Source organism: Lissotriton vulgaris, chromosome 12 (genome assembly GCF_964263255.1).
Source record: "Lissotriton vulgaris chromosome 12, aLisVul1.2, whole genome shotgun sequence".
Classification (NCBI taxonomy): domain Eukaryota; kingdom Metazoa; phylum Chordata; class Amphibia; order Caudata; family Salamandridae; genus Lissotriton; species Lissotriton vulgaris.
In genome coordinates, this window is record NC_141700.1 from 519064701 (window position 1) to 519079097 (window position 14397).

Genomic DNA, 14397 nt, shown 5'->3' on the forward strand with positions numbered 1-14397 from the left:
CACCTGCCCGTTCCTGATAAGACTGGCCCTCACGTGCCAGAGGGTCCTCAGACCCCTCCAAATCCGCCTTGCCACCCACCTCCTGGTACTCAGGGTCAAACGATGGGGCCGGATCATAGAAGAAAAAGTCTTCTCGCGACGTCGAATGCGGCGTAGAGCGGCACCGCTCCGGCGTCGGAACCGGGTCAAGGGGGGGACCGGGGACGACGTCGTTCGGGGACGGCGCGGGGGCGACACCCTAGGGGCCGGCGCCGGTGAGGTCGTAAGGTCGAACGGCGACGACCCGGAACCGGATCCAGCGGGGCCCTGCGAAGTCGGGACCGAAGTCGCCGGGGCCGAAGCACCCGATGGCGCCGGGGCCGAAGCACCCGGCCCGCTTGGGCTCCCAATCGGGACCGCGGGCCCGAAGGCCCAGCGAAACCCGACGGAGGAGTGAGCGACCTCATGGATGTGAGGAAGGCATCGATCTCCTCCGGCGTCGCGTTCTGCCCAGGGACCGGTGGGTAAGGAGCAGGCCGCAACGCCTGTGGCTCCGGCGGAGTCGCGTGGGCGGTGTCGCCTGAACCCTCGGCCGCGTCGCGCGAGCGTCGGGGGCGAGTCAGAAGAGCGATGTCGCTTTTTCGACTTCTTGTGCCTCTTACCTGAGGTCTTGGAGCCCGAGGAGTGGTGTCGACTCCCGGAGCTGTGATGACTCCGGCCCGCGACAGGTTCCTCGACCTCCTTTCGGATTGGGACCTCGAACGGCGTGGAGCCGACTGCCGGAGCTCGAGGCGCTTGCGGAACCGCTCTTGCCAAGCCTTCAACGTCAAGGCCCAGCAGTCGGGGCACGACTTGTCATTGTGGTCGGGCCCCAGGCAATATAGACACCGGCGATGGAGGTCGGTAACCGAAATCATTCGCCTGCAGTCGACGCAGGGCTTGAACCCGAGCATCCCTACCGGCACCGTCGGAGTCATTCGACTCCGAAGAAAGATCAAAAATAATCGAAAAAGTTTAGTCAAAAATTGACTAAGGGTACCACTGTTTCCGGATCGGCCCTTGCTGGCGCGGAAAAAAGAAGAACTGACGTCAGCGCACCAGGGCGGCGTCTAAGTACTCCAGCGACGTCATCCCTGCGCCAACGACGCCGACGCCGGACGTGGAGCCGCAGACGATGCCTATCGACGCGCAAGGGTACTGCTACACAAAAGTTTCCGGATCCAGTCTGACACCTGGGGATATTCTAACGTAAGGAATCTAATACTAACCTGTTTCTTTCAGATACTTAATTTATAGGAAGGTGATAGATTCTCATGAATCCCCAAGAAATTAATCAGAAAATGCAGACATGAAAGTGCTCCTCACCTCAGTGCCATAGGTGAGTGTTTGAAGTGGAGGACACGCATTATATCAACATAACCCATGGGGGATTTCAACCATGGCACCTGCTGCTCAAGTTGATCACTACCACCAAAAATGTTCTCAAAACAGAGAAGCCTGAAGGAATTAAAGGGTAAAGTGACATAGGATAATGTAGGAGGGCTGGAGAAGTGGTTGATGAATTTGAAGGGCAGGGATGAAGACCGCGATGAGGCCTTAAAGCAACAGAACACATTCAGAGATCGTGCAATACAAGCTAGGATTTGTTTGGAACAAGACATGAAGGTGATTGGCACTGCCTCACAAGCCACAAAACTGAGGATGCTTGGCATGATGTCTTTACAAGAATCTGAGGATATCAAGGGACAGTTCCGGCAAATCAAGGCGTTGGGGTTGGTGGTTGTCGAAGGGGCAATTCACCTTCCAACAAGAGAAACATTTGAGAAAATACCTGGTGCTTGGATAATATAACTAAAACTGGGGTGTCTCATACAGTGTGAGGCAGTCACCAAAACAAATCCAATACAGGAACTACAATTTTAAAGCAACAAGATACTGTTGCTCCCTGACCTCAGCAGAACAACACAGAAAAAGTTATCTGCTACAGATTATAAACAAGCACTTGCTGGCAACAGAGCATGATGCTTCATTAAGGCACAACTAAGCTCTGCATTACATATGAGGGAAAACCTACTCTTTAACTGGATCCTCAAGCAATGAGAATTTTTTTGGTTAGCAGGGGGCCTGGTACCAGGGAAAGTGGGACTGAGATTGGACAAGAGTCCAATTAATAATTCTTTTTCGGATTTTTGTAACCTGCTGCCTGATGAGCCTACCATTTGTCTAGATGGTCTGAAAGACGTTTTGTGTTCCATTACTTGTGCTAATAATGTATGTTTTCCTTTATACAATCTCCCTTTCCACTTTATTGATTTGGCACTGCTATTCACCTTGCAATTCCAGAGGGAATGCAAGATTGAGGACCTGATTCACAAAGGGTCTCTGCACTCATGGTAGAGGCCTCAAAGTCATGGGGGAGTCTCTGCACTCGGGGGCGGGGAGGGGGGAATCTCCGCAATGAGAATTCTCATTGCTGAGATTCCGCCCGAGTACTGCAGAGACTCCCCGACGACTGCGGGGCCGTCCGCCACGAGTGCGGAGGCCCTTTGTGAATCAGGCCTGAGTGTACAGTGTTTTTCCTGAGATATAGCATTTAGTGAAAGACGTATGAGGGACCGGGAGAAGTTTAGATCTTTGTTCTTTATTGTAGACACGTACGCTCAATATGCAAGATTTAAAAATATAAACGTCAACCTTTGACCTTGGAGTTTCAGAATACATTTTCAATAAATGACCTGTGGAATAATGCAACTGCATTTCGATTGGCAGAAGGGATGGAAAACTTTTGAATGGTAGGGCGTCCGATTTTGATTGATTGACTTTGTAGCCTTCAGTACGTGTGAATTCCTCAATTATGGCAAATGCATTTTAAATATTGCTTTCACCTGTGGCTAGGTACAGTATCATATCATTAGCGAATAATTTAATTTCGTCACACCATCAATCAGGGGTAGAATCCTGGAATCTTGCTTAAGAGCACAAGCCAAAGGCTCAGAAAATAGTGCAAAAAGAACAGGGGACATGGACAACCCTGCCTCGTACCTCTCCTAGAAGTAATATGTCCTACTACTTTAGAAGTGATTATGATTTTAGCTTCAGCTTTTAAAATATATTACAAAAAATCTTAATGGAAATCCAAATTTGATCAAAATTGCGAATAGCACCTCCCACTGCGCCAGATCGAATGCTTTTTCTGAGTCAAGCATAACAATAGCTGCATTGGTCTAATTGACTAAATTGTAGTCAACTGCTTGTACTAAGTAATTGGTGTTAGTTGATATCAATCTTGTAGATAGAAAGCCATTCTGGTCTTGATAAACTAACGTTTATGCTAATGGGACTAATGTACTTGCCACTGTTTCCCCGAAGATTTTATAATCACAATCAAGGGGGGCTAATAGGGCGATATGACCCTAGGCTTTCTGGTGGTTTTCCCTTTTTCGAGAAGTTTACTGTTTTATTAAATAGAATAACCTAAAATATGCTTAAATGATGCATAATGTATACACTTATGTGGATAGGCCATGACTCCAGCACGCTTAAGCATTTGAGGATGTTTAAATGGCATTTCCTACTTTCCCTAATGTAATAGGCAGAACAGCTGCTTTTTGTTGTTCAATGGATAAAACGTACATCTGTATGGTTTTCAGAAGGTTGCTAATACTTTCTGGTGTAGAATCTTTGGTTACAGAATAAAGCTCTGAATAATGTTTGAGAAAGATGTTGCCAATTAAATCTGGCTAGGTGACAAATTCATTTGTAGCCTCATGAAGAATTAATTTAATTATGCTATCATTTGTTTTTTCCTTATTAACCAGGCTAGGTAATGACCAACATGTTTGCTTTCCTCCTAGCTTTTTTGGAAACAAGTATTTTGATTCACAATTTCTGCGGTTGTGAATTAATCTGTTAAATTTAGCCGAGCTTGGTCAAATTGACTCTGGCTGCTTGGGTATTTGATGTAGTAAACACTGAGGGAGCATAATCTAGGGCAGATTGCAATTTGGCAGCTTTACCTTTGTTTTATTTGACAATCTGCATTTTAAAAGCGATGGCTTCACCGTGAACGAAGGCTATCAAGGTGTTCCATGCAGCAAAGGAGGAATCAGTAGCAATGTTCCTTTACAAAAATTCACCTAGTGGATAACGCATATAAGCTACCCATATCTCATTAGTTAATGAGGATTTATCAAAAGTCCACCTAGGGTTGAATTGGCGGGAAGAACAATAGTTACTTACCTGTAATCTGTGGTTCTCCAGTATTGGTGTCTTTCATAGATTCACATGCCTGAATCATTCCCCGTCGTCGGAGTGGGAGTCTCACGGTATATAAAAAAGCAATATTATGCAATAATATCCTTAGAAAAACTTGGTAATAACCAACCAGGAAGTAAAGTAGCCAAAGCTACAAGAGTAAAAACTTCCACACTCATGACTATCCTAGTCATTTTGTACAGTCCAAACTGCAGCCAATCAGGCGACAGCACCCACAAGAATGTTCTCCCCAGAGGCTCAGGCTCTCAGATTTTCTCGCACAGGAGTGAAGCTAAAAACTTCTCTAGCTGAAGAGCCTCTGAGGGGAGGTGGGCGGGTTGCATGTGAATCTATGAAAGACACCAATACTGGAGAACCACAGATTACAGGTAAGTAACTATTTTTCTTCTCCAGTATTGAGGTGTCTTTCATAGATTCACATGCCTGAATCAGAGTAGATAGCAGTACCGAAATAATGCTTGGAAGACGCTATTTGTAACATCAGTTTGTACATAGCAAATATATACAATCACATAATACAATGCCAACATTCATATATGCATGAAAAAACTTGCAATCACATGAGAATGCACTCAATATTAGGCATGGATTAAGCGTCTGGAAAGCAGTATAGAGGAGGAGGGAAACAGAGGATTGCGTAGAACCGCTTGGCCCACTGAAGTATCAGTCTCGCTGCAGCATCCAAACAATAATGCTTGGAGAAAGTATGTCTGCTGGACCGAGTTGCTGCTCTGCAGATTTAATGAAGGGGAACTCCAGTGAAAGAACCGTTGAGGAAGAAACAGCTCTTGTAGAGTGAGCTCCTGGAGTTGTCTGTAAAGGTCTTCCCGCTTGTATATGGCAAAAGTCAATAGCTGCATAAATCCATCTAGCTATGGTTTGTTTAGACACTGCTTGTCCTTGCCGTATCTTTCCATAGGCAACAAACAGTTGATCGGATTTGCGGATGGCAGAGGTCCTCTGCAAATAGAATTTTAAACATCTTCTGATGTCAAGGGTATGCAATGCCCTCTCCGCAGGGGGTTGCGGATTAGGAAAAAACTTCTTTAAGATGACTAGTTTGTTCAGGTAAAAATCCGACGGCACTTAGGCATAAACCTTGGGTTTGTACGTAGCACCACAGAATTGGACGTGAATTGTAAGAAAAACGAATTGGCGGTGAAAGCTTGAACATCACCGACCTTACTAGATGAAGTCAATGCCAGCAAAAGAGAAACCTTCCATGTTAGGAATTTGAAATCCACCCTGTGAATTGACTCAAATGGGTGGCGCATGAGCTGCGCTAACACTACATTAAGATGCCATGATGGAGGTGGATGACGTACAGGAGGAAACATTCTGAATAGTCCCTTAAATAACTGCTGTATCATTCTTGCAGAATAAAGAGAGGTGGACCCATCCTGACGGTACCTTGAAATGGCTGCCAGAAGGACCTTCAAAGTTGCATGAAATAAACCTTGATGGGACTTACACGTCGAGAGGACGTGAAAGCGAGTAGGAGGGAAACTTTCCATGTTAGAAATGTCGAATCCGTTAAATGGATTAGTTCAAAAGAAGGTTTGAGAAACTGGGCCAATGCGACGTTGAGGCACCAAGTGGGTGGGGAACGCCCGATGGGCGGGCACATACGGTAGAGGCCCTCAAAGAATTTGCGAATGATCTGGAGGAATAGAGAGATGTGAATCCATCATGGCGAAAACGAGAAGTGCAGCCAGTACTTTTCAAGACGAAATGAGAAACGGTCTGACTGTCAGAAGGAGAAAGACAGGTAGGATTTGCTCTGGTGTAGTGTGCACAGAATTGATGCTGACAGACTCGCACCAGATACCAGAGCGTTTACATTTTAGTTTATATGTCTTAGTAGTAGAGGGGCTCTTGCGTGCGCGAGAAACCTCCCTTCAGTCTGAGGCAATGCACAAATGAGCAAATTCAGAGTGCTCAGGTTGAAGCCGCAAGCTTAAGGTCTGAAGGATGTGGATGGTGAATCTGTCCATACTTCACTGTCAGAAGGTGCGGCAGAGGGCGAAGCATGATAGGTTCGCAGCAAGGTAGTAAGAGGAGAACCGTGAACCACGGTCAGCGAGGCCATCTGAGCACAATGAGTGGGATGTGACATGGTTAGAACCTCATTTTCTGCAGGCGACGAGGCACAAACGGAATTGGCGGAAAAGCGAATGCAAATACTGTTGACAAGTTCATTGAATGCAGTTCCGCATGATCTTTTGTGGGGAAGCCAGATTGCATAGTATAGGCATTTGCGGGTGAGAGGCGTCGCAAACAGATCCAGGTCTGGTTGGCCCCCCAGGCATAAGATGTGGTCCATGGTCTGTTGGTGGAGATCCCACCCGTGGTTGTCATAGGCGGATCCGCTGAGGGAGTCCGTTATGACGTTCGAGACCCTTGAAACATGTATTGCAGAAATATTAACGCAATGGTGAATGGCCTATTTGCAAATGTGTTGTGCTTGTTTGGGCGACAGTGATCGCGTACCTATTTGCTTGTTGAGATAGTGTATAGTTATAGTGATAGTATTGTCTGTACACGCTAACACTGATTCCTCTCGCAATAGGAAGCGGAAGGCTTTCAGAGCCAGGAAACTGGATAACAACTCCAAGCGGTTAGTGTGTGACATGCGGTGGAGAGGCGTCCATCTGCCTTTGATGAAAAAAAAACCCTGAAGGTGCGCTCTCTAACCTTCCAGAGAGGCATCGGTGGTAAGGCTGAGCGTTGGAGCGTCAGAGGAGGGAGCACCCTGCTGCACCACTGGGAGCATGGGCCCACCAGCCCAGCGGTGTCCTCATTCGAAAGGTAAATAAGATGTTGTTGTTGAATGAGCCAGATAGCTGTCACCACTGCTTGCCTAGCTCCTCTAGCATTTTTCTCATGTGTAATCTGCAGTTAGGAACCAACGGGATGCAGGTGGAGGCCGTGGCCAGGAATGACTTTGAGGATCTACTGAAACGGACCTTTTTGTACGTAGAGGAACCACCAAGTGGGAGATGCAGGTCTGTCGTTCGTGTGAAACAAAACCTTTGCTAGGTTTGTATTGATTGATGCTCCAAGACATGATCCTATTGGAGCTAGGACTTGTCATGATTTATTGAAAAACAGGTTTTGAAACAGTGACTGACAAGTCTGGGTGTGCTGGACTGCTTGTTGATAAGAGCGAGCCCTTATTAAACAGTTGTCTAAGTAATGATAAATCTGTATGCCTTGCAGACGTAGATAGGCTGCCACTGGTGCCAGGATCTACGTAAAGACACATGGGGCGGACCGAAGTCCAAAAGGTAGGACCTTGAATTGAAAATGTTTTGTACCTATTGTAAAGCGTAGCCACTTCCTGTGCTTTGGAAGGAGTGGCACACGAAAATAGACATCATGGAGGTCGAGTGTAGTTATAAAGTTGTTCTGGCATAAGAACTTTAGGACCTTCTTGAGGTACAACATTTGAAAAGTTTGCGCAAAGATCTAAAATCAGGTGCTACTTTCCTGACTTGCTTGTTGATGAGGAATTGAGAGTAAACCCTAACTCTGTTGGAGATTTGAAACCACTTGGACGGTCCCTGTTCGTATCAATATAGACACTTGTGCAAACTACTCGCGTAGATGAGGAGGTAGAGGTCCCCTTTGAGGTGTAGCAAGATGGAATTTGCCAAATTTTTAGAGCGTGCCCTTTCAACACAACTGTTAAAACCCCGAACAGTCAAATGGCATCTTTGAGCAAATGGAATAAAAGAGAAAAATTCCACCTTCAACCTTTTTGGTGAACCTCTGGGCGAAAAAAGGAGCGTTCTGCCAACCTTGTCTTTGCAATACTGCCGCTGCTGCGAGCTATCTAAATACTTGTAGACGCAATGTGCACTGTACAGTCTATTGTTTCTGAAGCACTTCTGGCTTTCTTCTGCAGGATCTTTGAAGCGTCAGCCGAGGATGATTCGGGAATAAGGGCTACCTGCGCCAACATGCCAGACTACCTCTGGCAGTGGTACCTGCCCAAAATGGCTAAAGAGTTGCCTGCTGAAACTGTGGTTGCAGCCATTGTGGAGAACTTTTTCCTCCAATAAAACGAGGCATCGACCTTCCCGGTCGGGAGAAAACATCAAAGGAGAAGCGGGATTGCGAGGACGTCGCTGGGCCGCCTGAGTAAAAAATGAGTCATGTTATTGTTTAGAGACAAAACAAGCAGGTGAATTGTCTTGCTTTTTTAATTTGTGTTTGAGGCATGAAAGAACCGCCAGCGCAGATCTTGGGCTCAGAAAGGGTCAAAGACCTCTTGTCAAAGAAAAGGTATCATGGGAACTGAACAAACTTGTGTCCGTAGTTAATTGTAAAATCAAAGATAAAAAACTGTCTGCTTACTTCCTCGTGACGAGGGGAAGATGAAAGCGAGTCGCCGTTCTCTCCATGAGGAGGTATGAACCTCCAATATCCACCGGAGGGTAATGTAATGGAGATTCAGGTGTAAGAGAGGGAAGAATTTCGCCATGGAACAGGTCATGACAGCCTCGTCGTCAGAAAAACATTATTCTGATCCTAAGGAACCAGAGGCTGAGAGTCTGGCTACATTTTTAGCCAGTCTAGGAAATTATGGCGTTGAGTAAGGAGCCATCACACAATTACATTGATGTAGTGAAAAAGCAGTTTACGACTAATAAATAGGCTACAAGAGCACTGTGCATATAACCAACTGTCAACTGGGTTAACCGTTGACGAATCGAACCGTTGACTGGGTCAACCGTCGACGAGACCAACCGTCAACGAGGCCATCTGCGTCAACACAGCTGTCGACAACGCCAACCCTCGACGAAGCCTACCGTCGATGAAGCTTTCCGTCGTTGACAAAGTCCACTGTTGGTTAAAGTTGATAGTCGACTAAGTTATTGTTGAAGTTTAACGTCTACGGAGCTGACCGTCGACGAGGCCGCCGTATCGTCGACGAGGATGACTGTCGACGAAGTACACCGTCAACGAAGTTTAACGTTGACGAAGTGTACTGTCTAAGAGCTACCGTCGACGAGCCCACTGTCGACGAAGCTTACTGTCGTCGATAGGCCAACCGTCGACGAGGACAACCGTCGACGAGCCTTACCATCGACGAGGCTTACCGTTGACGAGGCTTACCGTCGACGAAGCTTATACTGTTGTCAACAAACCTACCGTCGACGAAGCTTATTGTCGTCGATGGGCCAACCGCCGACGAGGATAACCGATGATGAGCTAACCGTCGACGAGACTTACCGTCGACAGTACTTATACTATCGTCAACGAACCTACCATCGACGAAGCTTACCGTCGTCGAGCCAGCAGATGACGAGAGGGCACTGTCCTCACTGTCGTTGACGGAGCCACTGTCGACGACGAGGCCACCGTCGTCGACGAGACAGTCGACGACGGCAACTTAAAAGTTGAAGATGGCCTTTAGTCTTCAACTTCGTCGTCACACTCAACGGACGACGGAGTCTTTCATCGTCGACGGATGAGCCCGTCAACGGACTGGCACCTTTTTATAGTGTAAAGGCGGCAGTAAAAGTCTGAAATGCCACAGACCAGGTCCCATAGGCGTGGAGGCCAGCAGACTCTTTGGGGGAACAATCTCCAGAGGATCCTACTTCATCCTTTGAGGCCAAGGAGAAGGAAACTCAGTCCCACACCCACGCTTAGAGAGGACTTAGCATGTCCAGAACAAACACTCTCCATGTCAGAGACAGGGGTGTCTAAAGTCTACAACCTCTGTAGGTACAGAAGGAGACGGGCCTCTCCGTTCTCAAAGGTCTTTTGAGAAAAAGGTTCCACAGAACCTGCGACTTCTCACCTCAAGTTCTGGAAAAAGACAGTACTATCGTGAGGGTCCTTAGAAAAAATGCGAAGCAGGGTTGAAAATAAAGACTTCCTTGAAGAAATGTAAACATTTTGAAGAAAAAACTGAGCAGAGCTCAGGGAGACTCCCTTCACACGACGTGCGGTACAAATTCTGAGAGCCTGAGCCCCTGAGGAGAACATTCTGGTGGGTGGTGTCCCCTGATTGGCTGCAGTTTGGACTATACAAAATGACTAGGATAGTCATGAGTGTGGAAGTTTTTACTCTTGTAGCTTTGGCTACTTTACTTCCTGGTTGGTTATTACCAAGTTTTTCTAAGGATATTATTGCATATTATTGCTTTTTTATATACCATCAGACTCCAACTCCGACGACGGGGATTCAGGCATGTGAATCTATGAGAGACACCCTAATACTGGAGAATCTTCTATTATCAGCTCGATAGTGGAAACAGAGTAGGCCGAAAAAGCGCTAGCTAAAACGTGCACCTTGCCTGTGGATAAAGAGTACTATACAAAAAAAGAAAAAATATATACGAGAAGCCAAGTTAAAGCAATCAGAAAAACAGGTATAACATCTACACTGTGGTTAATCGCACCACCACAGATCTTTTAAGGCGTGGTCACATTTCATCCCTGTCAAGAAACTAGTGATTTAGCCTTATTTTGTTGTTTATTAATTTGAGAGCAGTCAAGTTTGACATTTCGGATTAAACTTAAATCTCCTCCAAATACAATTCTACCACTGAGAACTGTGGAAAGAATGTATATTTCTTCTAAAGCTATAGTATTATCTTCCATAAAGCCATAATCCCTTATACAATTCACAAGCTGTTTTTGTATTGCGATTTGAACCCAATTCCATTGCAACCCTGGATCCCTCATCACTTGGAGCACTGCAGCTCTTTTAGAATAAGTATTACCACCCCTCTAACTGTGGCAATGGCCGAAGCAAAGAGTGCATGGGTGATGAAGTCTGGGGTGCTTAGCTGGGGCCCCGAGGATTTGAGAGTGAGTTTTTAAAGAAAAATAACATTTTCATTAGATTCTCGTAGCCAAGCCAATATAGACCTATACTTGATCTTGTTGCTAATGGCAGTGGCATTACAGAAAGCCACCTTTAAGAGTTTGGATGCCATGTTCTTTTCACCTTTTTGATAGTAGCAAGCCTTGTGAAACTACGAATGGAAGAGTTTTCTATCTTAATGAGACTCCTCCATGTATTATGAGGAGTCCCAATAGTAGACTTCTAGTCCGTATCTTTGAGAAATCTTTTTAAATTACCTTTCTACTTTTTTAATGCCTCTTGCTTAGGGCACCCCCTATCAAGTCGATCCCCCGTGAATCCCACCTAGGCTCCAGTAGCCATAGCTCCCAAGGATCACAGCATCCCCCCCATGACCTTCCAGACTGTCCTCCCCAAATGCCCTCACACCCCGGAATGGATGCCTTGGTGATGCACCCATGACTGCTATCTCAGGAGGTATGGGCTTCTGACGATGCACTTCTCATATCATAGCTTATTAACTTATCCCTTTTTACCATGTGGAAGCTAATCCTAGTCTCAACAAAACAATTACATTGATTTCTAAACAACTATATACCGAACAGTAGCGGCTGCTATCACGGAGGAGTAGGGCGGCAGGGGAGGGGTGTGAGGTAAGGACAGACAAATAACAAAAATAAAGATAAAAAATAGAATTTACCTTTTCCTTTCCAATCGCCGCTCTCCTCCTTTCTGCTGAAGCTCTCAGACTCCCCTGCGGCTAATCCCAGCGCTTTTCTAATGTATGGGAGAAGTGCTGGGATTGGACTGAGTGGGCTTGTTTTCCACTCCAAGGGGTACTTGGAGTCTACGTCTGCTATTCTCTCCACCCAACAATGCAGCTCGGGTTGGGGAGATGATAGTGTGCATGACGGTTTGGCCGTCCTGCGACAGCTGGCGAATACGTCATGCACACTGCCTGCAGTGCACCACTACTCCTGTCACTGACCCCCCCCTGTGATGGCCCCGCCCACAAGACGCAGCAGGAAAGGAAGAATAAAACGGTAATAAGCACATTTTATCATTTTATTTTTCATATTTTGAGGTTGCTGGCTGGGCAGCGATGCTCTTCCGCTATAGTGGAGAGCTGCCACTGACACCTTTTGACCTTAAAAAACTCCATAATGCATGTACGGTATCATAGTAGAGCTGTGCTGCCCCATGGAACAATTTTGAAATACATTTAAAAAAAAATAACAGCTCACCTTAAGGGAGATGGACATAGCGTCAGCTAACTAACTGCATAACATCAACCAAAATGCCTAAGTATAATGTTCATAGAACATTTCAAAATTCACAGTTCAAGCTAAGATGGTGGTCAACATGCTGCTACTAATCTTCAATTCTTTGAGGGATTAAGACTCTCCAAGGATTACACAGCCTGCAGGACTGAAGAGAAAATATGAAATCGCCTATTATGAATAATCTTCAGTATTGCCTTCTGGACCGGACCAGCTTCCCTAAATAACTCAATAATGGACTTAAATTCCTTGCGCCTGCGAGCGGTGAATAAAGGTATATCGGATAAAATCGGAAACAAATCATAGCCTACAGTTTGAAACATTTTCGTTTGCAGTGCTTTATTGAGTATCTGTTCTTTGATACAATTATCCCCGAAATTGACAAGAATCATTTGTAGATATTTTGAATTGGAAGACACGTGGCCATGCATGGTTGTAAAGTCACGATCTTTGGTTGAAGGATCAGGAATGACATATGTCTTGATCAGATCAGTTATTAGCTTGCCAACATTTTAATCTTCACCTGGCTTTCCGGTATGCCCACAAAGCGTAGATTCAACCTGCAAGCTCTATCTTCCATTTCTTTCAGCTTGGTCTTTAGCTCACAGATCTTCCTGTCAGGATGCCCAATTGTTTGAAGTTATCTTTGAGATCAAAGATCGTCTGTTCTGCTTGCTCCATGCGAGCATTATATTGAAAAAAAACACTGCTCACTTATCACTTAAAATCAATCCCTATAATTGTAGGCACAAGCCAACAATTGAGCAATTAGTCTACATAAACCTTCCTCACCAGATCTATAAAACTGTGAGCTGCTGGGGTACAGAGTAGAAGAACACTTTTAACGTGACCAATGTGTTTTTTAAATATTGCAGAAGAAAAACATAATATCAACCCTCATAAATGATGATTATCAAGGGATACCTACCTGACTTCCCGTTTCTCATTGTTCTTGATTACCAGAGTCTGGCGGTAAGGAGGCATTCCAGCATTGTAGATGAAGCAGGCCCCAAAGTCATGCTTTCTGAAGGAAAATGTAAGACCAGGAACCACGGCAGCACCTTGCAATGAGCAGCTGAATACTGGGCCGTTGCTTATCTGTAATGAGAAATTAATACCACAAGCCAAATTACTCTTAAATTGTCATACGTATTATAAATAGGTTCCTACTGGTTTGGCATTAATTTAACATTCTGAGTGAGTGCCACCCCTAGCTTGTCTTTAGGTACTTATGGTATTGTCCTTGTAATCTCTAGACCTGGGGGTCAAGAAGGCAAAAGCAGGAATAGAACAAGATGTTGATTTTTGTGGTTTCAACTTTTTGCCTCTACATTCTTGCTCATGGCAATGGTGGCCTTTACTGAGCTTTGCCCCAGGCCAAGATGCCCTCCTAGTCTTGGGTAAGAGGCATTTTGACAATATAACACATAACTTAGATCTGATCAAGGCTCCACTATGACACCAAATTTAAGTTCAAAATGTGTGATGCTTATGGTCTATAGTCATCAGGAGAGCCAGAACAGCCAAAATTATGTTATAGAATGAGCATCATGGGAGATATTATGTCTCTGTGAGGACTAATCTCCTGCACAGATACATGAAAACATACTAGTATTAAGCTGTATTATAGCACTCTCCTCATCAAATTCAAATAACAAATTGACAATGTCTTCTTCAATTAATGATATCTTCCCTTTTATGCTATTTAGTGCATTTAATTAATCGGGTCATGGTTCACAACAGGTATTCTCAGAATATTTGTACATTGCTCAAGCTAAGTTTGCATCGACCTTTTTCAAAGTGTTTGCAAGGATTAATATTAATGCAGAGTTCTGTTGTAAATATGTATTGTAAGACATGGGAAGGGTAGTAAGTGCCTTGTGGTGTGAGGTCAGAAAAAGTGTTGAGGTAACACCACCTGGTAAAATTTGCAAACATATCCTTCATGCATCTTGGTATCCCAGGAGCTGGGCCGGATAGTGGTGCATGAGGAGTTTTATGTAGTGGCCCAGTTTCTGCAAAAAAAAGACTTATCACTTA

General features: G+C 45.1%; 1 protein-coding gene across 1 annotated transcript in view; it reads right to left on the reverse strand.

Annotated features, from left to right (window-relative positions):
- The window catches only part of HYDIN (HYDIN axonemal central pair apparatus protein), a 2950008-nt gene that overhangs the window by 341468 nt on the left and 2594143 nt on the right, over window positions 1–14397 (reverse strand). The window contains exon 76 of the mRNA XM_086945295.1: window positions 13286–13455. Within this exon, the coding sequence (XP_086801421.1) occupies window positions 13286–13455 (170 nt within the window). The remainder of the gene's footprint in view (window positions 1–13285; window positions 13456–14397) is intronic.